The following is a 26,492-nucleotide window of genomic DNA, read 5'->3' on the forward strand; positions in this document are numbered from 1 at the left end:
CATAAGTCAATGGAATGACTTCTGAACTACAGCCTAGTGTTATTAGCAAGTCTTCTCTCTTTACCACATTTAATTATAATAATAGGACATAATAATAGGACTTTATTTCCCACAGGTACCACCCAGTTACAGGAAAAAAAAATTATAATATCACAATATTTAAATTAACTAAATGAAAAAGATATAGCTATAAGCAAAAATACAAACTAATATAACATAATAAACTAATCGTAATCATAACTACTAACAATCTACTGCATGCCGAAATGATCCAAAGTTACCGCAACCACCGTGTTCAAGGAATCAAAAAACATATCGCAATGCGGCGAAACCTGATTGCCGTAATCGGATTTTCGTAAAGTGTTACTATTACTACGGCAGTTATAGAACGTGAGGGGACAGTGTGCGTTGAGACGCGGTACAAGAAAGGATAACCTTTCCAACAACCAGCCGCAATCAATATCATTATGCAACAGTTTATGAATAAATTTAACTATGTAAAGGATAGAACGGATACCAAACAATTACCGCATACTCTAACCGAGATCTAATCAACGCAAAATACAACGTACATAAACATCTGATGGACAAACCCTTACAGTTCCGAACAATAAACCCGTAAATTTTATAACAATTAGCAACTAAGTTAAGAATGTGTTCGTTAAAAGTCAGTCCACTGTCAAACAGCACCCCAAGGTCAGAGCACTTACGTTCGGACATCAACGGTTGATTGGCCAAGTAATATGCACAGTCAATTGTGTTTACTTTTTTAGAAAATGTCATGGTAAAACATTTAGAAATATTAAGTGATAAACGGTTGCTAAGGCACCAATGCTCAACACGAATCAGGTTTTTCTGCAAGCGTTCACAATCGCTGAGTTCCCCAACAGCCGAGAATAATTTCAAATCATCCGCGAATAGCAGCTTTTCACAATCCAAGATCTCGGATACGTCATTAATAAAAGCCAGGAACAGCAATGGACCGAGGTTGGATCCCTGGGGAACCCCTGAAGTTGGAGAAAATCCTCTGGAAGTGAAGCCGCCGTAATTAACAAACTGCTGCCGACCTAGCAAATAAGATTTCATTAACGACAACAGTGGGGCACTTAATCCAAAGTTACTCAGCTTTTTCAATAAGATAAAGTGATCCAGCTGATCAAACGCCTTCCGAAAGTCGAGATACACAGCATCTACCTGCCCTCTAGCGTCGATTACATCAGCAACAAATTGGGCAAAGCATGTCAGATTGGTGACAGTGGATCGACCACAAACAAATCCGTGTTGGACTGGGCTTATGTACTTGCTTAAATGATATGAGATGTGCTTGAAAACAACGCTTTCAAAAGTCTTCGAGAAACCACACAGCAGCGATATAGGTCTGTAATTCACAATCTCAGCAGGGTTGCCCTTCTTCAAAATTGGACAGACGTATGACTCTTTCCATAACGACGGAAAGGTAGAAGTAGACAGGACCAGATTGAAAATCGAAAGCAATGGGGCGGACAGAATCGAAGCACAGTCCTTCAGTAAAAAGCTCGGTATCCCATCGACTCCAGCAGTAAGTGTATTCTTTGTACGCTTCAACGCATCCTCAACCTCCTCCAAGCTGAAGCTCTCCACTGACAAACAAAGACTATGATCGGGGAAATCAGACTCCACAAAAACAGGATCAGATTGAATATAAACGGACTCAAAATAATCAGCAAAAGCATTTACAATACTTCGACCCGAACTGAACTCCTGGTTTCCATTTGTCATCAGGCCTGGAATGCGAGTACCGCCCTTCCGTGACCGAATATAGGCCCAGAAGGTACTGGGATCAGAAATCAAAGATCGCTCAACATCGTTCATGTACGCATTATATGCATCGGTAATGAGGTGTTTCGATAGACATCTGTAGCGTTTAAATTCATTCAGGCAATACAGTGAACCACTACGCTTATGCCTTGCGCGCATATTCTCCTTCATGCGAATACAATCCCTTATCTCCTTCGTGAACCAAGCAGGCCAACGACGATTCGTAGAATTTCTCACAGTTTTAGGCACTGCTAAATCAAAAACATCGTGTAGCTTGTTATAAAGAAGCCGGCATGCATCATCTACCATTCTAATACCATCCAGGTCCGACCAATTCACCTCACCCAACATCCGATACAACAAAGTATAGGCTGCACGCTTAAAGTTATAGGTGGGTAGGCCACGATGCTTAAACATGGAAACCTGGGGAGCATAATCCAGAACAACCGCTAAAGCGGGATGATGGGAATCCTCTGCAAGCAACGGGTCGAGATCGCGAGTGACTGCGCAGCTCATATTGGCAAAGATCAGATCAAGTAAACGATCGTTGGTGTTCACAATTGAATTGTACTGACGAAAATCATGGAAATGTCGGAAATTTGTTAAGGTCGTTTTAAATCTATCATTGGTACCAATGGAAGTATAGGAAGGGACATTACAACGCATTCATTAGCCAGATAGTCAAACGAATTAAACGTGTCAAAAAATAGTTCAAATGCATCAAAAGTGACAAAAGGTGGTATATATAAAGCAAATACATATATTAATTTCCCACGTACTCCCTGAATCTTGACTCCTACCACATCAATTACTGGTACCACTCTGGATAAATCAGAGAGATCAAGCTGGCTTGCTTTTAGGGTGTTCTTAAGACAAATCAAAACGCCACCTCCCCTAGACAGGCCATGCGCAGCAAAATTACGATCCCTCCGAAACGTAATCCAATCATCGGGACAAAATTCAGCGTCAAAAATATCATCGGATAGCCATGTCTCCGACAAGGCGACAACATCAAAACAAGACTCACACAACGAATTCAGAAGAGTCGGTGTCTTCGTACGAATACCTCTGACATTTTGGTAATAACAAGACAAGATATTATGACTGGGTGGTATATTCAGTTAATTATCGCGTATTGGAGGTTGGATTTTCTTACAAAGCTAAATTAAACTTCGAGCTTTTTCATAAACAAAAATAGAGTGATTATTTCAGAATTAGAAAACTTCAATTTTCACCGGAATAGTTAGTATTCAAAAATCGATGCGATTAGTGTCGAATCCCTCAAAAGTAATCCGATTTTAAAACTCAATTAATCCGCACGACTGAAGGGTTTATCGTCGAACTCATAATACAAGCAGAAAAATAGTTTTTCACGAAAAGTCGCGTAACAAAAAAACAATAAATAGATCAGAGTGTTATAAACTTAATTTTGAGGTTTCGAATCAAATATGATCTGTTGACGAAAAGCATGCTTTCAGTGCGAATTGTAATTTTACCTCGCTTCATTGTTAAAACTAGGGAAACGGTTTTGCAGGTGCAACGAAACGAACACCTTCAACGGTTTTAATAGGATTCAAGCTCAACAAAACGCCGAGTAGCGCGCCCCCTAATTGGCAACTTGGGAAAAGTTTTCCACAACTTGCAAAGAGAGACTTCCTCATCGCCGAAAAGTTATCTATTTGAAATTAACACTTTAAGATAACTTTTTGGTTTACATCAAAAACAAAAAAAAAATTATGAGATTACGGGAATAAAATCCCTTTTTTTTTAATTTTTGAATAAGTCGTTCTAATTTTTGTGTTAAATGTAACGAAACTCGTAATAAAGAAAGAAAAGAACGAGAAATTCTATTTCTGAACCGCTACTTCGTGACTTTTTGGGGGAAACTTGAAATAAAAGCAAAATAAGAAAAAGGGCTTCTAAAAGGGGCAATAAATATCTCCGTCGTGTGGAAACGACCTTCGTGAAAAAGCACAAGAAATCGTCGGAATGTCGAATTTTCCTTTCAACAAACGTTTTGTAGTATATTGATCAGTATATTTACATATTGATGAACCGAATTTTTCTAGTTTTAAGTCTAATATTAGTTCTAGTTTTAATTGTAATTCAGTGTTAGGTTGTTGAATATTTTTCTTGAACTTAAAGTAGAACTAACACTAGACCTAGAACTAGAAACATTCGGGTTTAGCCGTCTTAAGAGACGTATGGCTAAACCGAATGATTCTAGTTCGAGGTCTAGTATTAGTTCGAGTGATCCTGTGCAATACTTGGTACAAAAAGTTTTCTGCTACTATTAGATATACGTTAATTGCTACATTTTTGCTTTAGGTCATGCTGAGTTGGTTTAAGTGCTCAATGAGTTATAAATGTGTATTAGAAATGCTTCCTGGGTTAATCTGGAATGTTTTTGGTATAAAAATTTTTTTTCTATCTCTTTTAATTTTTGACTCATAACCTGTCATACTATTTGATGTACGTTAATTGCTTCATTTTTGCTCTAGGTCATGCTCGGTTGGTCTAACTGCTCAATGAGTTATAACTGTGTATTAGAAATGTTTTCTCGGTCAATGTGGAACGTTTTTGGTACAAAAAGTTTTCTTCTATCTCTTTTAGTTTTTGACTTATAACCTGTCATACTGTTAGATATACGTTAATTGGTACATTTTTGTTTTTAGGTTATGATGAGTTGGTTTAACAGCTCAATGAATTATAACTGTCTATTAGAAATGCTTCCTCAGTTAATGTAGAATGTTTTTGATACAAAAAGTTTTCTTCTATCTCTTTTAGTTTTTGACTTATAACCTGTTATACATACTATTAGATATACGTTAATTGCTACATTTTTGCTTTTAGGTCATGCTGAGTTGGTTTAACTGCTCAATGAGTTATAAATGTGTATTAGAAATGTTTTCTGGGTTAATGTGGAATGTTTTTGGTATAAAAAATTTTCTTCTATCTCTTTTAATTTTTGACTTATAACCTGTCATACTATATATACGTTAATTGGTACATTTTTGCTTTTAGGTCAAGCTGAGTTGGTTTAACTGCTCAATGAGATATAACTGTGTATTGGAAATGCTTCCTGGGTTAATGTGGAATGTTTTTGGTATAAAACGTTTTCATCTATCTCTTTTAGTTTTTGACTTATAACCTGTCATACTATATATACGTTAATTGCCACCTTTCTGCTTTTAGGTCATGCTGAGTTGGTTTAACTGCTCAATGAGTTATAAATGTGTACTAGAAATGCTTCCTGGGTGAATCTGGAATGTTTTTGGTCTACAAATTTTTTTTCTATCTCTTTTAGTTTTTGACTCATAACCTGTCATACTATTTGATGTACGTTAATTGCTTCATTTTTGCTCTAGGTCATGCTCAGTTGGTCTAACAGCTCAATGAATTATAACTGTCTATTAGAAATGCTTCCTCGGTTAATGTAGAATGTTTTTGGTACAAAAAGTTTTCTTCTATCTCTTTTAGTTTTTGACTTATAACCTGTTATACATACTATTAGATATACGTTAATTGCCACATTTTTGCTTTTAGGTCATGCTGAGTTGGTTTAACTGCTCAATGAGTTATAAATGTGTATTAGAAATGTTTTCTGGGTTAATGTGGAATGTTTTTGGTATAAAAAGTTTTCTTCTATCTCTTTTAGTTTTTGACTTATAACCTGTCATACTATATATACGTTAATTGGTACATTTTTGCTTTTAGGTCAAGCTGAGTTGGTTTAACTGCTCAATGAGATATAACTGTGTATTGGAAATGCTTCCTGGGTTAATGTGGAATGTTTTTGGTATAAAACGTTTTCATCTATCTCTTTTAGTTTTTGACTTATAACCTGTCATACTATATATACGTTAATTGCTACCTTTCTGCTTTTAGGTCATGCTGAGTTGGTTTAACTGCTCAATGAGTTATAAATGTGTATTAGAAATGCTTCCTGGGTTAATCTGGAATGTTTTTGGTCTACAAATTTTTTTTCTATCTCTTTTAGTTTTTGACTCATAACCTGTCATACTATTGGATGTACGTTAATTGCTTCATTTTTGCTCTAGGTCATGCTCAGTTGGTCTAACAGCTCAATGAATTATAACTGTCTATTAGAAATGCTTCCTCGGTTAATGTAGAATGTTTTTGGTACAAAAAGTTTTCTTCTATCTCTTTTCGTTTTTGACTTATAACCTGTTATACATACTATTAGATATACGTTAATTGGTACATTTTTGATTTTAGGTCATGCTGAGTTGGTTTAACTGCTCAATGAGATATAACTGTGTATTGGAAATCCTTCCTGGGTTAATGTGGAATGTTTTTGGTATAAAACGTTTTCATCTATCTCTTTTAGTTTTTGACTTATAACCTGTCATACCATATATACGTTAAATGCTACCTTTCTGCTTTTAGGTTATGCTGAGTTGGTTTAACTGCTCAATGTGTATTGAAATGCTTCCTGGGTTAATGTGGAATATTTTTGGTACAAGAAGCTTTTTTTTATCGCATTTAGGTTTTGACTTATAACCTGTCATACTATTAGATTTACGTTAATTGCTTCACTTTTGCTTTTAGGTCATGCTGAGTTGATCTAACTGCTTAATGAGTTATAACTGTGTATTAGAAATGTTTCCTGGGTTAATGTGGAATGTTTTTGGTACAAGAAGTTTTCTTCTAACTCTTTTAGTTCTTCACTTATAACCTATCATACTATTAGATAGATATCATTCTATTTGTTAATTGCTTCATTTTTGCTTTTAGGTCATGCTGAGTTGGTCTAACTGCTCAGTGAGTTATAACTGTGTATTAGAAATGCTTCCTGGGTTAATGTTGAATGTTTTTGGTACAAAAGGTTTTCTTCTATCTCTTTTAGCTTTTGACTTATATCCTGTCATACTATTAGATATACGTTAATTGCTACCTTTTTGCTTTTAGGTCACGCTGAGTTGGTTTAACTGCTCAATGAGTTATAACTGAGTATTAGAAATCCTTCCTGGGTTAATGTGGAATATTTTTGGTACAAAAAGTTTTCTTCTATAGCTTTTAGTTTTTTACTTATAACTAGGGCTCGGATTTCATGATTTTTCTTTTCATTCTTTATTTTCTGGAATATTTTTTTCAAAATTGATTTCTGGGGGAATTACATAAAAATAAGGCAGATGGTACAATAAAAAAATGCATATTTTGCATATTTTTACAATTTTTTTGATTATTGCATAAATTAGCCTTTTACTGCATATTTTGTCATTTTACTAGATTTGTTTCTTGTTGCTTAATAAAATAAATATAATGACTGCGCGATTTTTAAATATGCGATCATACCTTTTAGTTTAAAGCACAATACAGGATATTTTTGATTGCGGGTTGGTTTCTTGTTTACAACGATTCACAGAAACATCCCTAGTGGAATGCTTTTGATGCAAGAAGCTTTCTTTTATTTCTTTTAGTTTTTGACTTATAATCTGTCATACTATTAGACGTAAGTTAATTGCTTCATTTTTGCTTTTAGATCATGCTGAGTTGGTCTAACTACTCAATGAATTATAACTATGTATTAGAAATGATTCCTGGGGATCTAATTTTAGGTCTAATGTTAGTTCTAGTGATAGTGCTAGGTTGTGCTAGTTAGCTTTAAATATTACTATGTTGAATATTTTTATTGAACTGAAAGGTTTTCTTAGAAACTAGAAGAAACTTCTAGGTTCAGTGTTAATTCTAGTTAATAGTTATTCAGCGTTGACGTCACGAACAGGTCTTTGAACTGTGCACCTATTCCCGGCATATAGCACTCCTCTTACATTTTACCATCCTTGGGTATAAATATAAATACCTACACGTAAACTATACGAAACGGCGTGGATAGTTGTCAGAATTTGTCCCCCTTCCTCATTTTAATCTAATAATTAGAAATGTGTCGTTTCAAATAACTTGATTTTAGGTTGGGATTAAGTACCATCTGGAGAGACTGTTACAAATTTGCATTTTATTGTATGCACGGTGAAGGGTAATTTCTATGGAAATAGTATAGCATCCCAGGCAGTTTACGTCAACTTTATAATTTAAGATTACTTTCTATCTTTCTTTTTAAATCACAAATTACAACTAGAATTTTTTTTTACTTTCTCTAGCTCTTCGACGAAAATTTTAAAAACAACTCCATTCTTTCCTTTAACTTGACCTAAAAATGTACTCGACGACGACACAAACGCGCCTTTTTACGTTGAATAATAACCATTCGTTCAACTTACTTTTGTGATGTTACTAAATCAAGTCACAATCCCTTTTTTATTTGTTTTTTACTCCCTCTTTTTACCTTTTTCCTTTTTTATCATCACTTCCCTTTTTTTGTTTTTTTTTGTTTGTTTTAGGGAAAAACAAGACGACCGAGCTTTTGATTTTAATTCATTTTGATGATAAAAACCTCATCGAAATGCACTCGACATTATTATTAGAGTCGACATTGACGCGTCAGCGCGTTTCAAATCTGATAATACAACATAATAATCGGCGTCGCGACGCGTATCGAACGCGATGTCATCCGCGTGACGCCTTTGCCCTCAATTTTAACTCTTTCTCTCTCCCTCACATTTTAATCTCTCAATTCCCCATCTCTCTCTCTCCCTTTTTATCGAGTATGGAAAATTACAAATCGTCACAAAACCCAAAAAGCTGGACCTTCTTTTCACCACGATCCAAGATGATCCCATCCCAAGTTTTTTTTTAGTTTTTTTATCGAGGGATGGGTTACATTTTATATCCCTCCTTAATTCAATTCAAGGGGCAAAATCCTTATTCTCGTCCTAGAGCTGCATAGAAAGGAATCCATGTGTCGGTAAAAAGGAGGTTTTTTTTTGTATTCTGTGTGTGAGGGACGTTTTTTTTGGTTATAGGAAAAAGTGGTGATAAATGGTGTTGATATCTTTGTTCAGGCGATCTTTTGTTGGGGATGAGAAAAAGTAAATTCTTTAAGGGATAAAAGATTATTTTACGTTAAATAATCTGGAAACGTCAAACGATTTTCTTAATGATTCAATCACCAATGAAAAATAGTACAATTTCTTTTTTGATTATAAAACCTACAGGTTATGTTAAGTTAAATATTAATGCGATATGCTTTGGAACTTAAATGTTAATGATGCTTAACATAAAATACTAATTAAATTTGCTTCTTATTTCATAATCATATTTCAATTAGTTCTTGAGGTACGATTTTTTGAAAATTAATTGTTTTTAACCTAATCCATATAACTACGTTTTTGCAGAGTTGTAATCAATTACATAATATATAATCAAATAATCAATATTTAACATAATCTATAATAACTAATAACAGTAACATTGACACGAGCACTATTAACAAACCGACCCCCCCATGTAAATATAATACCATAGTAATTTCCGTTTACAAAGCAACCAATTCGTCAATAATAATACGGCATGCCGAAGAGAGATGATCTGGTTTAAAACTGTGATATAATTGCGTATCATCCGCTTAGAGATGGTAAGAACAATGCTTTAAATTAGAAAATAAGTTGCAAGTGTAGATAGTAAATAAAACTGGTCCAAGAATAGACCGTTGTGGATCACCTGATGAAGATAATATAGGACTAGATATCACTGAATTCAACTTAACGGACTAAATTCTATTAGAAAAATAGTTATCAAGCAGTTTAACCGCACGCATTGCAAAAATATACAGGATGTTCCATCTAAAAAATCATTTTTATATCAATAACTACTAAAATATTGCTTTGAGGCAAAACTAACTTATTCCATCGAATTCCACATAAAAAGTTACTTTGGAAATGTTTTCACAGAAAGGAAGAAAAAAGGTATGACAACTTTTCGAAAATGCACTTCTTTGAAAAACTTCTTAAAGAAAGAGTTTCCCTTTAAAAGTGTCCAACTTGACTCACCTATATAAACATTTTTTATAAAATTTCTAAACGCCGCGCCGTTAAAATCTAGTGTCGTCGAAGAAATGAAATTTACAGTTTCCTCTAAATTACGGGGCTGTAGGTAAAATCTAAAAAGTTAACAATTAAATAAGAAGATAACTTCTGGTATTTAAAAACAAATAATTATGTTTATTACACCAACTGTTAATACGGAAATATTTAATGGATTGCATTGTTTTGGATTGGCTGTTTTTTTAAATTTTTAGTTATAAAACCGTAATTTACAGGAAACTGTAAATTTAATTTCTTCAACGACACTAATTAAAAGTTAATTTTTGCTTTATTCTAAAAAAATAAGAAATAGATCTATCGAACCCTATATTTTTGTAATCAGTGGTTATTTCCATTAAAAAAACGAAAATTGTCATATCTCAAAATTTAAAACCTCTGTAAAAGAGTATAATACTCCACCTATAATAATAACCAAGATAATTGCACTTGCTAGTTTAACGATATTTTTAATTTTTGCCTCTAGGGGAATAAAAGACGACAGCGCTTTGAGGTTTTGACATTGGAATTTATTTAAAAAAAGAGATCAAGACATGTAAGCTACTTTTTTTCTAACTCTTATAGTTTCCCAGATAGCCTATTCGGACATCGAATTTGAACCATCTGTACAGGGTGTCCAAATTTCGATGGGTTTGCAGGATATCTCAGTTATTATGAAAGATAGAAAGTTGCGGCTTTCGCGAACCTAAGCTACTTTTTTGTGAAACTTACAATGGCGCAAACCAAATTTTCATAGCCCTCTTCGTTTTTGATATACAGGGAGTGTTTGAAATTTACGATTTTCAGACACCTCCTGTATCTCGACTATCCGCAAACTTAGTAAAAAAGTAAGAACGGGTTGTAATAGATTTTTTCGCGTGGAATCCAATGTTGCACGTAGAATTTTTCTAGTCATCACGGTTTTTGAGTTATAAACACAACTCAAATACTGAATACTCAACTTCTAAAATACTTAACTCTTTATAACTGAGAAACCGTGATGACTAGAAAAATTCTACGTGCACCATTGGATTCTACGTGAAAAAATCTATTAGAACCCGTTTTTACGTTTCCGGATAGTTGAGATACAGGAGGTGCCTGAAAATCGTAAATTTTGAAACACTCCCTGTATATCAAAAACGAAGAGGACTATGAAAATTTGATTTGCGCCATCCAACCATGTTTCGATACTGCAAAGATATCATAATCAGATTGCGACACATTATCTCGAAATTCATCAAAGTGCACAGCCAGTTATCTCACATTTAAATGTCCTACACGAAAGCTACTCATAAAGTAATATAAAATCTAAATAGATCCCAAAAGCTAAGACTAATCTACAAATTTAATACAATTGCTATTATTATTATTATTGCTGCCGGGCTCTTTGGTTTTGTTTTGCGACGGAGTTATCATACTCTTCGCTTGTCTGTGACCTGGAAGTTCTTTTCAGCGTAAGGCTACCTTTGAGACCTCCCAATTGTTGATTATTTGTTTGTCCGCCTTCTCATTGCTCTCAATGTTGTTGTGAGCTGGAACCCACCATAGGGTAACATCATTGCCTCTAGCGAGTTCTCTCAGGTTGCTGGTACACTCTCTGATCAGTGCGGCCCGACTGTCTGTGAAAATGTTTATGGATGCACCTTTCTGTCCCTTCTGTAGGTTCAGAGCGGTGCAAAAGTTTATAAACAAGAACTTCTGCTTGGAAAAATGTTATGTCCGAGCTGAGGGGCAGTTTAATGTGGCTGTTTGGTCCACTGATGCCCATACCTACTCCGGATCTCACTGTCTTTGAAGCATCGGTGTACCAGGTTAGGGCTCTCCTTTTTAATTAAGGTCCAATCATCCAATATGACCTTATACGGCTGGTTGAAATTGTATTCTGTCGGTGTTAAGGTCCGTTTTAATTTCAATCAGGTGGTTTATACATGGGTCCTTGAGGATTTTGAGGTGTCCTCTGAGGTTGCCCTGCATCAACTTGAGTGAAGAAACTATTTTCAGTGATAAGGCACTTGAAGCTGCCTCCTTTTGTATATATAAATGGAGCAGTGTGAGACTGAGTAGGGCTTCCAAAGCAACCGTCGGACAGAATCTCATTATACCCGTTATGTTAAGACATGCTAACAGCTGAATTTGTGCCAGCTGTTGTTGTACTGTCTTATGTTTTGTTTTTGGCTACCAAACCAATGAGGCGTAGGCGAACATGGGTCTGATTATTGCTACGTAGGCCCAATCAGCCATTTGTGGTTTGATCTAATCAACATCATAATGTTTTCTGTAATTTTAAAGATTCGTTAAAAGTTAAATTTAACAAAGTTTCCAGCCAGATAAAGGGTGTTAATTGTAGAAAATTTAATCAGTTGTTAATCAGGTCTAACAATAGTTCTAAGTTTTGTAATGATAGTACAAAGTGGCTTGTTAATTTAACATTGGTGGATGTTCCTGATGAAGTTGCTTCTTTGTTTTCCCTCGGTCCTAAGTTTCACTTACTTGTCAATAATACCAATTTCAATATAAAAAGGTTACTTATGTATTTATAAAATATAGTTAAAGATTTGAAAGGTGACCAAAAAAATGTTGTTAGAGCTAAAATTACAAATATCATTACTAATTATATGGTTGCTGGCACAGCATGTGATGGGTTTCATCTCCGATTGGTTAACATGTTAAAGAAAACAAAAACTTTTCTCAGGAATAATCCTTCATTGATGATTACTAAGGCTGACAAAGGTGCCACCACTATCATCCTTCACAAAGATGATTACTTAATTAAGGCCAAAGATATGTTAAGTGACACTAATGTCTACAAGGTTCTTAATAGTAACTCGTTGATCTCTGTACATTTTGTTAAATTACTTTATGAAAAGAAGTATATTAACATCGGTGAAAACAACCAATAACTCAATCCTTGCAAAAGCACACTTTTTGCCAAAAATACATAAGGAGGGGACACCTTTAAGGCCGATCATATCATCGATTGGTGCGGCATCGTACGCTTTGTCAGGACATTGCTGCAATCTTGGGTTCAACTTTTAATAATAGAATTATCAACAACATTACCAACACCTTTCAATTTGTGGATGAATTTAGCCTTCCTCCGCATCACATTTTAATATCTTTAGCTGTTGTTAGCCTTTTTACTGTCATTCCTTTGGATTTGGTTAACAGAATTGTGGAGGAAAAATGGCATTTAATTGCTGATCAGTGTTCATGGGACAAAGACACCTTTTTGCATGGCTTGAAACTTATTTTTGATACTTCAATTTCACTTTTGATAATGTAATTAACCATCAAATAGAGGGCACCCCTATGGGCTCAACAATATCACCGATTCTAGCTCTGATGGTGATTTCGCTTTGGATGAGATTTTGGTTAATAACAATTCGGGTTTTCGCATCAGTTTTATCAAAAAGTATATTGATGATTTGATCATTGGAATACATAAAGATGATATAGATTCAACGTTGAATGATAAGAAACAAAAATAACGTCATTCAATTTAACTGGTACGTCAAGCCAACTTATTCAGGACGCTATTTAAATTATTTTTCAAATCACAATTTAAAACATAAAATTTCCACCATCCTTGGCATCAAGCTTAGATTTTCAAATATCCTTAGAACAAATTTTGTGATTATTGGTTATTCTCTAAAATTGGTCAACAGACTTTTATTTTCAACGTACTCACATAATAATATCAACTAGATCAGTTTAACTAGTCCTGAATTAAATAATACAGAGTGTTTCACGTACAAAAAGCTTTCATATATAGGAAGGTTAAGCGACCCCAGTTAAGGAAAATATTGAAATGTATTGATAACACAAAGATCATTGACTGCTATGATAACAAATTAGGAAACCATTTTACTACACTTAAGGATAAGACTGATGATAATTTTAGATCCAACTTGATTTACTGTGTTTCAGGCAAATGTTGTGATGGAAAGTACGTTGGTCAGACCAGTCAGTGGCTGAAATGTAGAATCTCTAAACATGCAAGTGACTGTAGACTAAAAAAGTCCAGTAATGCTTTATCCCAACACGTAAAATCTTGGATTCAGAAGGTAATTATCATAATAGGCTGTTCTTGGAGATGGTACACATCAATTATACACAGAATGCTGTAAATTTTAAAACTGATTACCAACCTTAGCAACATTTATGCTTATTTGTTTGCCTTAGATAGGTTTAACTACAATAATTTACCCAACTTACAAGGTTCTAATCCTAATAACATCTCAACTTTCCCCAATGATATGTTTTTTTAGTTTTTTTAATTAGATTTATATTGATTAATTAGAGTTAAATTTATTAATGATACAAACATTTAGAGATTCTTTATAAATTAAATTTATTTTTGATTGATTTTCCTTTTTTGCATTTGACAGTCGTGCGTTCTGCGTCTACTTGTTCCACGTTTTATTAATAAGTTTTTAATATTTCATTTTTCAATTTAGTTACAAGTAAGTTACATTTTTTGTCTTTTAAATATGGTTGCTTGACTTACGTTTTTTCTTTGTAAAATCTTTTCGCAATAAAATGCTCTGAAGAAGATTGTAATTTAACAATCGAAATATTAGCGATTTTAAAAAGTTGTTTACTTTTAATTCCTGCTTACAGAAAATCCGAATAAATTTTTTCTATTTGTGGTTTGAGACCCCAGTTCCTTCCTAGGAACCTGCGGCAGATCTGGTTTGCCATGATGGCCTTTTTCCTCACCTTATCTAAGTGTGAGTTCCAGTTTAGATACAACTGCTAACGTAGCAACCAAGCCAGAAGACAATGAATCAAAATTGGAGTGCTCAAAAATGTTAAAAAACCAAAAATATAAAGATATAAACTAAAACATGTTAGATTGAACACAAAATATGTTAGACATCTTAAACTAAAACTAGAACTAACACTAGCACTATCACAAGAACTAACACTAGACCTAGAACTAAAATCTTTCGGGTTAAGCCGTGCGTTTTTTGAAAAAATGTTTGACGTTTCGGATGCCATGTTGCAACCTTCTTCAGAAACTTGTTTCTGAACACTTCGAACTTGTTTCTGAAGAAGGTTGCAACATGGCATCCAAAACGTCAAACATTTTTTCAAAAAACGCACTGCTTAACCCGAATGATTTTAGTTCTAGGTCTAGTGTTAGTTCTTGTGATAGTGCTAGTGTTAGTTCTAGTTTTAGTTTAATTAATATCGGCCGTGAAAGCCTTCGTACTTATATGTTAGACATCTTTCAGCAGACTCATCATCTATTTATGTTATTCTTAATGACCATAATTATCATCCCCAATCACTCTCAACATCGCTATTATTACTCATCAATGTTTTTTTAAAATATATCTTGTAATATTGTCCTTGATATCTTACAATATTGTTTCTAATTATTCTACGGCAATCTTAAATAACTTATTGGACACCTCACCATTATTTATTTTGCTCGAAACGGATAAGGTTAACGTCACAATATTATATTAACGCCAAAACTAGAAAGTTCTGGAAATGATTGCCATATTCAACTTCTCGGTGTGATTGCATGAAAGTTGTTCCGTTGCTCAATAACTTCGTTATCAATATATCATAAGCAATGGTTCTAATATCTAACTAGCTTTTAATCTATATATTACGATGTTTCTGGAAATTGTTCACCACACCTGCATTGAAAATATTGGAAACATACAGAGACATGAATTAGACGTGAAATAATAGTATATTAAAAAACAAGTTTCGTAAGATACGCTTGAAATGCACGAATTCAAATTGAAAAAGTAACCAACGAGCTTTTTAATGAATGAGTGCTTTAAGTTTTATGAAATGTACCTTTTATGCTATTTTTTGTAATTCGCGTTTTTATCCTTTGTTTTTAACAAAAATAAAATAAACTTTGACAATGCCAATGTAAGGAAATGGGTATGTAGGCTATCTAAGCAGTTGGTAACACCGTAATACTTGAATATAGAAATTTGAATTGACAATTAGAAACTGTCAAAACACAAAATGTATTCACCTGACAAAAATGTTTCATGTACACCTCCCAAAATAAGAGAAATTACTCAGAGTTCAATGTCGTCATCATTGTGGACCTTGTATTTGATGCTAAGAACGTGTTTAAACATTCACAGATAAAAACTGTCACATTGACAACTAGAAAAATTAATGACCCAATTTCACCAACTTGAACTGGTTCCATAAAATGTTACTAAAATCTCATTACTGATGGACTTTCCTGAATAATTAAACGAACTTTATTACTTTTGCGGGAATTTTATTTTTGCCAATTTTAAAGCAGAATCTTGTACAATTGTCAACAGGTAAAGTGATCTAAATATTTATTATAAAATAAACGTTGATCAAAATAATTATCAACTAAATTATTCTAACACCCTCCCTCAACGTTTATAATGAATATTCTAATTAAATTAATCCTAAACCTTTCCTAAACTTCCTAAGTTTTATTTTATCTAACGGTTTAGTCAGTATATCAGCTATCATAGCTTCAGTAGGTGAATATTTTATATTTATTTTATTTTTATTTACTAAATCCCTTATATAATGGTATTTCGTATCTATGTGTTTAGTTCTTTTCTTTAACTGGTCATTTTTGGTAAGTTTTATGCAACTTTGATTATCCTCGAAGATTATCGGTGTTACATTAACGCCTATTTCTGATAATAATCTCGTGTACCATTCAAGCTGTTTTTCCTTTTGGCAATTCCATTAAAATCCATGTGTTTTTCGATCATCTTCGAATATATTTTCTGCATAATTTACACTTTCAATAAATCTCTTAGGTGGAATACCTCTATTTTTCCTTGTTGGGTATCTATGTTCCTCTTCGGTTTGTTGTTTTTCTTCTTGTACCCCTTCATTCAAATTTTTTTGAATTCGAAATGGTTCTTGTAGATCTTTATTATTTTCCAGATTTATCATAATACACTTATCTAACTTTGATTGAATAAGTAAGCATCTAACAGTTTCCATTAAGGTTCTATTCTTTCTTTCTGCTTTGCCGTTCTGTTGAGGTGTTCGAGGACAAGATGTCTGATGTAAAATTCCTTTTTGTCTAAAATAATGTTTCAGATCTTTAGACATATATTCTCCGCCTCTATCACTTCGTATTATTTTTGGTTTTCTGTTAAATATATTTTCCAACATACTAATATGTTCTTTAATTATGTTTGCTACATCACTCTTTTCCTTTATTAAGTTGTATAGTCTGTACAATCATCAATTAAACTGAGTATGTATTTGTAACCTTGATTCGTTACAACTTCTATTGGACCACAAACGTCTGAATGAAGTAAATCTATCGGATTTGTTTTTTCGGTTTTATTACTTTTAATAAATAACTGTCGCGTCATCTTTGCTCTTAAACATTCTTCACATAAATCTGAACAGTTACAATTTGTAATATTAATCTTTTCAGGATATAATAACTGTAATTTCTTTATATCAGTTAAATTTCGGTGGGCTAAAACCTTATGCCATTCATGTACGCATCTTTTAATTATTGGCAATGACATTTTATATGTTTTTTCACCAAAATCTAACACAAATAGTTTACCTAACTTATTAAATTTCATTATTATATTATCTACTAACTGAAATTAAATTGCTATCTAAATTCGGTACATATAAAACATTGTTTAACTTTATAACCATATTACTACTATCATTAGCAATGCTTCTAATAACGCACGTACCTGTACCCCTGACATTTAAGTTACGACCGTCTGTTACACTAACTACTGTGGCACCGTTTTTATTAATATGTTCTAATAACTTTGGATTGTTACACATGTGGGCCGTTGCTCCAGAATCTATGTACCACATTTGGTCGTCTCGCTGTCCTGTTATAGTGTTGGATTTATTGCAATGATGAATTATGGTATTTTCCTTCGCTATATAACTCAAATACTCTTCCTTTTCATTGTCTGAATTTTCTTTCTTGTCTTCTGCTATCTTGGCTTTGTGTTTTTTCAACCAAGTTATATACTTTCGACAATCTTTCTTCAGTCCTTTTTTCTTGCAAAAGAAACATTCAATATTTTTCTTCTCTATACCTCTAGAATACTGCAGTGTCTTCATGGCCTTTGAAGTTTCGTCGACGTCTCGATTTTTTCGTTTTTCATACTCCTCCAGAAGTCTTTGTTTCACAAATTCCGCTGTCAACGTGTCCGTTCTGTTTTCTAATGCAATTATAAGATGATCATAACTAGCTGGCAAACTTTGTAAATAAAATATAACAATCATTTCTTTAGGAAAAATATGTCCAGCAGTTGTTAATTGCTCCAATAGTTCCTCCATTTCCCTTATGTGAATCTCCATGTCACCACCTTCTGAGAGTTCCCTTTTACATAACTTTTTGAGTAGTCTGGTTGTCACTCCTAATGTAGACTTTTCATGGAAGTTTTTTAATAACAACCACATTTCTTTCGCCGTTGTTTTCCCTTTTATAAGCTTCAGTTGGGTATCATCCACTAATAATCCAATTGTTACTCGAGCCTTTTTATCTGTAAGGTCCCACATATCTTCTTTTGGAGTTGGTGGTTCATTTGTCACAACTTCCCAAAGATTTTCTCGAATTAACAACATCTCAACTCGAAATTTCCATGTCTGATAATTGTTGTTAGATAATAGCTTTATTTGACCCATATGCTTTCCACTTTCTATCTTGATATCTTTCTGTTATATCTCCTTATTATATATTATATTATATAAGTATTTCAATCTTTATAACCCGCGATCTGGGCCCATAACCTGATGGACTTTCTTGAATAATTAAACGAACTTTATGGCTTTTGCGGGAATTTTATTTTTGCCAATTTTAAAGCAGAATCTTGTACATCTTGTATATGACAAAATCGTAAACAACAACAACAACTTTTTTATATCACTATGTGCTTTAAGTCTTATGAAACGTGTTTTTTATGCTATTTTTTGTAATTCGCGTTTTTATCCTTTTTTTTTCTCAAAAATAAAATAAATTTTGACAATGTAGGGAAATAGGTATGTAGCAGTTGGTAACACCGTAACACTTGAAAATAGAAATTTGAATTGACAATTAGAAACTGTCAAAACACAAAATGTATTCACCTTACAAAAATGTTTCATGTACACCTCCCAAAATAAGAGAAATTGCTCAGAGTTCAATGTCCTCATCATTGTGGACCTTGTATTCGATGCTAAGAACACGTTTAAACATCCATAGACAAAATTGTCACATTGACAACTACAAAAATTAATGACCCATTGTCACCAACTTGAACTGGTTCCATAAAATGTTACTAAAATCTCATTACATCATCGGATGCTGTAAGGAGTCTCATTACAGCACCCGTTTGAGTACTGTAATAGCTTTCATTACCGTCGCGAATTACAAAAAAATATTTTTAGAAATGTCACTTACTTTACTTTCAGCGATGTCTTCGGTTACCGTGATTCTTTCCGGGTCTGCGATAACGTTACATCCGGCTTTGCGAAGACGTAATTTGTTGACGTGAAATGCCGAGCCGTAGCAGTACATCAGGATCATCGTCGTTGGAAAATAGAAGCCACAAGCGGCTAGAATCCGGACGGAAGCGTGCGAATAGAAGGGTTCGCAAGCCATCATGCCGGTTGGATTGAAATAGTAGCCACCCTTCGGTAGGGCAAGTGCGGCGAATAACGTCACGGAAAGAATCCAGGTGAGACTTATTATCGCGACGCAACCCTGAAAATGAAACTGCAAAGTGAAATTAGGGTGCTGAAAAGCATTAATATTAATTTGAAAAAGTCATAAACTATCGGTATTTTAATGATGACAATAAAATTAAGGTTTACGCTTAAAATCGGTAATTAAATTTCAAGGGTATTCTCGTATATGGTGGAAATATGGGGGTATATTAACGTTGTAATTAGACCCGACACCGCAGCCCAATTTCAATCCCCCATCTCTATCGAATACTAACCCCGAAACCTCGCCGCTCCAATTCAAAAGCGAAGAGACGATCCCATTGAGAATTGAAAAAGATTTTTTTCTTTTTGACTTAATTAACGCGGGCGAAGAGCTCTGCCCATGATCAATCGAAATCAACGCCATGTTCTCATTCGAACCAGAATATTAAAAAAAAAAAGAAAAAAAATGAGTTCCTTTATAAAGTTAGAGATAGTGGATGGTTTTGGTTCTTCCTCGCTTTGATGCTTGGCGGTGCTTTTGGTATTGTCTCGGCTTATTCATTGAAAAGGGGTTAGACGGGTGATGGTGGTCGTTATTCGTCGGAACCACGATCGTTCGGCGCATTGTGGGGACGTCGCCCCTTTGAGGGATCCCCCGACGACGAAAATTCCGAGCAATTAGACCGATTGTGGCGCCGCGTGCGTCGTTTCGAAACGACCTAACCTCGAAAACTTCATCGATTTAATCACACCCTTGAAACTCATCAAAGAAAAAAGAATATCAAATAAATTTGTTCAAATAAGTTCAATAGATGTTTTAAATTTATTTTTAGAAATTTTCCATATTCATACATGATGAGAACATCCTCTTGTTTAAATAACACATTTTTTATTAAAAAACTAATTAACACATTTTTCCCCTTTTAATTTTGCGTATCGTTCTAGTTTTAATTATTATGCAGAGCTAGACAAAGAACTAGAATCATTCGAGTTTAGCAGTCTTAAAAGACGTACGGCTAATCAAAGTGTTTCTAGTTCTAGGTGTAACGTTAGTTCTAGTGACAGTGCAAGTGTAAAACTAGAACCAGAGTTGAGCTACTTGCAGTAAAAATGTACTGCAAGTAAAGTATTCAGTACTTTTTTACTTTAAGTAGTTTACTGCCAGTACTTTCAAATTGTAGGTACTTAATACTTGTACTTTCAGTATTTAGCTTAAAATGTACTGGATACTTGTTACTTGTTTGACATAAGAAGTACTTAAAGATCTATTTGTTCATTAAACTCCAAGTAGTTTATCTACTTCCAGTACTTTCAATAGTAATTTTTTAAAGTTTTCTTCAAAATCCTAGATAATCTTAGGAATTCTATGAAATCTTTATGATATGCTTGAAAAGTTAGCTGATATCTTCTGGAAATACTAAAAAATGCCTACATAAATCTTGGGGAATAACTAAAAATCGTGGATATTCGTAATAACCCCTAGATATCCTTCCAATTTTTCTCAAAAATCATTCTAAAACCGTTGATACACTAAAAAATCCTAAGATATCCGTAAAGATCGAGAAATGCCCAGTTGACTATAAAAATTATTGGAAATCGTTTCAAAATCCCTAGGTATGTTTAGAAATTCCTATAAATTCTTGTAAAAACTTGAAATCTCTGCAGAATCCTAGATAACATTAGGTATACTAAGAAATATTTATGGTATACTTCAAAATCCATTGAAGTCTTTTGGAAATCTCCTGGAAATACTAAGAAATGCATACATAAGTGTCTGGGAAGAATTAAAAGTCTTGGTAATAATCATTGGATATCCTTGGTAATCCTTCTAATTTTTCTAAAAAATCATTCAAAAACCTTGGATACACTCAAAAATCTATAGATATGCGTAAAAATCGATGGATATCTTTGAAAATATGCCTAAATTCTTTAAAATTTTTAGAAATACCTAGTTGTATATAAAAATTTTAGGAAATCGTTTCAAAATTTGTAGATATGTTTGGAAATTCCTATAAAATAAAATAAAATCTTCTAAACACTTGAAATTCTGTAGAAATCTTTGCAAAATCCTAGACAACCTTAGGTATTCTGAGAAATGTTTATGGTATACTTGATAGTTCGTTGAAATCTTTTGGAAATTTCCTAGAAATACTAAGAAATGCATACATAAATGTCTGGGAAGAATTAAAAGTCCTGGATATTCGTAATAATCATTGGATATCCTTGGAAATCTTTCTAATTTTTCTAAAAAATCATTCAAAAACCTTGGATACACTCGAAAATCTGTAGATATGCGTAAAAATCGATGGATATCTTTGAAAATGTGTCTAAATTCTTTAAAAATTTTATAAATACCTAGTTGTTTATACAAATTTTTGGAAATCGTTTCAAAATCCCTAGATATGTTTGGAAATTCGTATAAAATCTTGTAAAAACTTGAAATTCTGTAGAAATCTCTGCAAAGTCCTAGATAACCTTAGGTATTCTGAGAAATTTTTATGGTATACTTGAAAGTTCATTGAAATCTTTTTGAAATTTCCTAGAAATACTAAGAAATGCATACATAAGTGTCTGGGAAGAATTAAAAGTCCAGGATATTCGTAATAATCATTGGATATCCTTGGAAATATTTCTAATTTTTCTAAAAAATCATTCAAAAACTTTGGATACATTCAAAAAGCTGTAGATATGCGTAAAAATCGATGGATATCTTTGAAAATGTGTCTAAATTCCTTATAATTTTTAGAAATGTCCAGTTGACTATGACAATTGTTGGAAATCGTTTCAAAATCCCTAGATATGTTTGGAAATTCGTATAAAATCTTGTAAAAACTTGAAATTCTGTAGAAATCTCTGCAAAATCCTAGATAACCTTAGGTATTCTGAGAAATTTTTATGGTATACTCGAAAGTTTGGAAATACCTAGTTGTATATAAAAATTTTTGGAAATCGTTTCAAAATCCCTAGATATGTTTAGAAATTCCTATAAAATCTTCTTAAAACTTGAAATTCTGTAGAAATCTCTCCAAAATCCTAGATAACCTTAGATATTCTGAGAAATTTTTATGGTATACTTTAAAGTTCGTTGAAATCTTTTGGAAATTTCTTAGAAATATAAAGAAATGCCTACATAAGTGTCTGGGAAGAATTAAATTTCCTCGGCATTCGTAATAATCCCTGGATATCCTTGGAAACCCTTCCAATTTTTCTGAAAATCAATCAAAAACCTTGGATACACTCCATAATCTGTAGATATGCGTAAAAATCGATGGATATCTTTGAAAATGTGTTTAAATTCTTTAAAATTTTTTGAAATACCTAGTTGTATATAAAAATTTTTGGAAATGGTTTCAAAATCCCTAGATATGTTTGGAAATTCCTATAAAATCTTCTAAAAACTTGAAATTCTGTAGAAATCTCTGCAAAATCCTAGATAACCTTAGGTATTCTGAGAAATTTGTATAGTATACTTGAAAGTTCGTTGAAATCTTTTCGAAATTTCCTAGAAATACTAAGAAATGCATATATAAGTGTCTGGGAAGAATTAAAAGTCCTGTATATTCGTAATAATCATTGGATATCCTTGGAAATATTTCTAATTTTTCTAAAAAATCATATAAAATCCTTGGATATACTCAAAAATTTGTAGATATCCGTAAAAATCGAAGGATATCTTTGAAAATGTGTCTAAATTCCTTATAATTTTTAGAAATACCTAGTTGTATATAAAAATTCTTGGAAATCGTTTCAAAATTCCTAGATATGATTGGAAATTCCTATAAAATCTTCTAAAAACTTGAAATTTTGTAGAAATATCTGCAAAATCCTAGATAACCTTGGGTATTTTGAGATATATTTATGGTATACTTCAAAATCCATTGAAATCTTTTGAAAATCGCCTAGAAATGCTAAGAAATGCATACATAAGTGTCTGGGAAGAATTAAAAGTCCTATATATTCGTAATAATCATTGAATATCCTTGGAAATCCTTCTAATTTTTCTAAAAAATCATTCAAAAACCTTGGATACACTCAAAAATCTGTACATATGCGTAAAAGTCGATGGATATCTTTGAAAATGTGTCTAAATTCTTTAAAATTTTTAGAAATACCTAGTTGTATATAAAAATTCTTGGAAATCGTTTCAAAATTCCTAGATATGTTTGGAAATTCCTATAAAATCTTCTAAAAACTTGAAATTCTGTAGAAATCGCCGCAAAATCCTAGATAACCTTAGCTATTCTGAGAAAATTTTATGGTATACTTGAAAGTTCGTTGAAATCTTTTGAAAATCTCCTAGAAATACTAAGAAATGCATACATAAGTGTCTGGGAAGAATTAAAAGTCCTGGGTATTCGTAATAATCATTGGATATCCTTGGAAATTCTTCTAATTTTTCTAAAAAATCATTCAAAAACCTTGGATACACTCAAAAATCTGTACATATGCGTAAAAGTCGATGGATATCTTTGAAAATGTGTCTAAATTCTTTAAAATTTTTAGAAATACCTAGTTGTGTATAAAAATTCTTGGAAATCGTTTCAAAATTTCTAGATATGATTGGAAATTCCTATAAAATCTTCTAAAAACTTGAAATTTTGTAGAAATATCTGCAAAATGCTAGATAACCTTAGGTATTTTGAGATATATTTATGGTATACTTCAAAATCCATTGAAATCTTTTGAAAATCGCCTAGAATTACTAAGAAATGCATACATAAGTGTCTGGGAAGAATTAAAAGTCCTAGATATTCGTAATAATCATTGGATATCCTTGGAAATCCTTCTAATTTTTCTAAAAAATCATTCAAAAACCTTGGATACACTCAAAAATCTGTACATATGCGTAAAAGTCGATGGATATCTTTGAAAATGTGTCTAAATTCTTTAAAATTTTTAGAAATACCTAGTTGTATATAAAAATTTTTGGAAATTTGTTTCAAAATCTCTAGATATGTTTGGAAATTCCTATAAAATCTTCTAAAAACTTGAAATTTTGTAGAAATATCTGCAAAATCCTAGATAACCTTAAGTATTTTGAGATATATTTATGGTATACTTCAAAATCCATTGAAATCTTTTGAAAATCTCCTAGAAATACTAAGAAATGCATACATAAGTGTCTGGGAAGAATTAAAAATCCTGGATATTCGTAATAATCATTAGATATCCTTGGAAATTTTTCTAAAAAATCATTCAAAAACCTTGGATACACTCAAAAATCTGTACATATGCGTAAAAGTCGATGGATATCTTTGAAAATATGTCTAAATTCTTTAAAATTTTTAGAAATACCTAGTTGTATATAAAAATTCTTGGGAATCGTTTCAAAATTCCTAGATATGATTGGAAATTCCTATAAAATCTTCTAAAAACTTGAAATTTTGTAGAAATATCTGCAAAATCCTAAATAACCTTAGGTATTCTGAGATATATTTATGGCATACTTCAAAATCAATTGAAAACGTTTGAAAATCTTCTGGAAATACTAAGAAATGCATACATAAGTGTCTGGGAAGAATTAAAAGTCCTGGATATTCGTAATAATCATTGAATATCCTTGGAAATATTTCTAATTTTTCTAAAAAATCATTCAAAATAATTTGGATATACTCAAAAATCTGTAGATATCCGTAAAAATCGAAGGATATCTTTGAAAATGTGTCTAAATTCCTTATAATTTTTAGAAATACCTAGTTGTATATAAAAATGTTTGGAAATCGTTTCAAAATCCCTAGATATGTTTGGAAATTCCTATAAAATCTTCTAAAAACTTGAAATTTTGTAGAAATCCCTGCAAAATCCTAGATAACCTTAGGTATTCTGAGATATATTTATGGCATACTTCAAAATCAATTGAAATCGTTTGAAAATCTCTTGGAAATACTAAGAAATGCATACATAAGTGTCTGGGAAGAATTAAAAGTCCTGGATATTCGTAATAATCATCGGATATCCTTGGAAATATTTCTAATTTTTCTAAAAAATCATTCAAAATAATTTGGATATACTCAAAAATCTGTAGATATCCGTAAAAATCGAAGGATATCTTTGAAAATGTGTCTAAATTCCTTATAATTTTTAGAAATATCTAGTTGTATATAAAAATTTTTGGAAATCGTTTCAAAATCCCTAGATATGTTTGGAAATTCCTATAAAATCTTCTAAAAATTTGAAATTCTGTAGAAGTCTCAGTAAAGTCCTAGATAACCTTAGGTATTTTGAGAAATTTTTATGGTATACTTGAAAGTTCGTTGAAATTGTTTGAAAATCTCCTGGTAATAGTAAGAAATGCATACATAAGTGTCTGGGAAGAATTAAAAATCCTCAGCAATCGTAATAATTCCTGGAGATCCTTAGAAATCCTTCCAATTTTTCTAAAAATCATTCAAAAACCTTGGATACATTTAAAAATGCTAAGAAATTCGTAAAAATCGGTGGATATTCCTTGAAATCTCTAGAAATATTTGGTTATCTCTGAAATTTTAGGATATTGCTACAAAATCCTTGGATGTATTTGGAAATTTTCATGAAACCTTTTAGAAAACCTGAATATCTATTGAAATCTCTGGAAACTCGTTGGATTCCTCAAAAATCCTGAAAAATTCGGATGCTATCTTGGAAAATTTTATGTGAATATTTGAAAAGGCTTATATGAATCTTTGAGAATCGTTAAAATCGTAGATATTATTAATGGATATCCTTTTTTCTTGATATTCTTGGAAATTTGTACAATTTCTGTAAAAATCCTTTAAAAGCTTTCGATTCACTCAGAAATTACAGGATGTCTTTGAACATTTTAGGAAATTGTTGCAAAATCTCTAGATATATTTGGAAAATTTTGCAAAATCTTATAAAAATCGAAATATGTGTAGAAATTTCTGGAAAGTGATAAATTTCAATAACACTGCTCTACCGCGTGTGCTTACTCAGTACAAGAGAGGGTTGTAAAGGGTTGTAATTACTTTGTACTGGGTACTTGAAATTTTAGTTTCAAGTAAAATTACTTATTGCTCCAAGTACTTTATAAAAATATTTGTTACTTACTGTCTGAAGACGCACGGCTAAACCCGAAACTTTCTAGTTCTAGGTCTAGTG

At 32.5% G+C, this 26,492-nt stretch overlaps 1 protein-coding gene and 2 long non-coding RNA genes across 4 annotated transcripts in view; 2 read left to right on the forward strand and 1 right to left on the reverse strand.

The window, feature by feature from the left end:
* LOC111420072 (trace amine-associated receptor 8c) overlaps positions 1–26,492 on the reverse strand; it is a 62,186-nt gene that overhangs the window by 4,371 nt on the left and 31,323 nt on the right. Inside the window, exon 4 of one of the 2 annotated variants that reach the window (XM_023052976.2) lies at positions 19,147–19,449. In XM_023052976.2, coding sequence (XP_022908744.2) covers positions 19,147–19,449 — 303 coding nt within the window. Of the gene's footprint in view, positions 1–19,146; positions 19,462–26,492 lie in introns of both variants that reach the window. The other variant, XM_023052975.2, reaches the window with a different exon arrangement.
* On the forward strand, positions 4,616–5,030 carry LOC139429352 (uncharacterized). The gene is made up of 3 exons (XR_011639994.1): positions 4,616–4,732; positions 4,822–4,903; positions 4,993–5,030. It is a non-coding gene; the product is annotated as an uncharacterized lncRNA (long non-coding RNA).
* On the forward strand, positions 5,233–5,755 carry LOC111420073 (uncharacterized). Its single transcript, XR_011639995.1, has 3 exons — positions 5,233–5,425; positions 5,515–5,596; positions 5,686–5,755. It is a non-coding gene; the product is annotated as an uncharacterized lncRNA (long non-coding RNA).

This window comes from Onthophagus taurus, chromosome 3 (assembly GCF_036711975.1).
Source record: "Onthophagus taurus isolate NC chromosome 3, IU_Otau_3.0, whole genome shotgun sequence".
Lineage (NCBI taxonomy): Eukaryota > Metazoa > Arthropoda > Insecta > Coleoptera > Scarabaeidae > Onthophagus > Onthophagus taurus.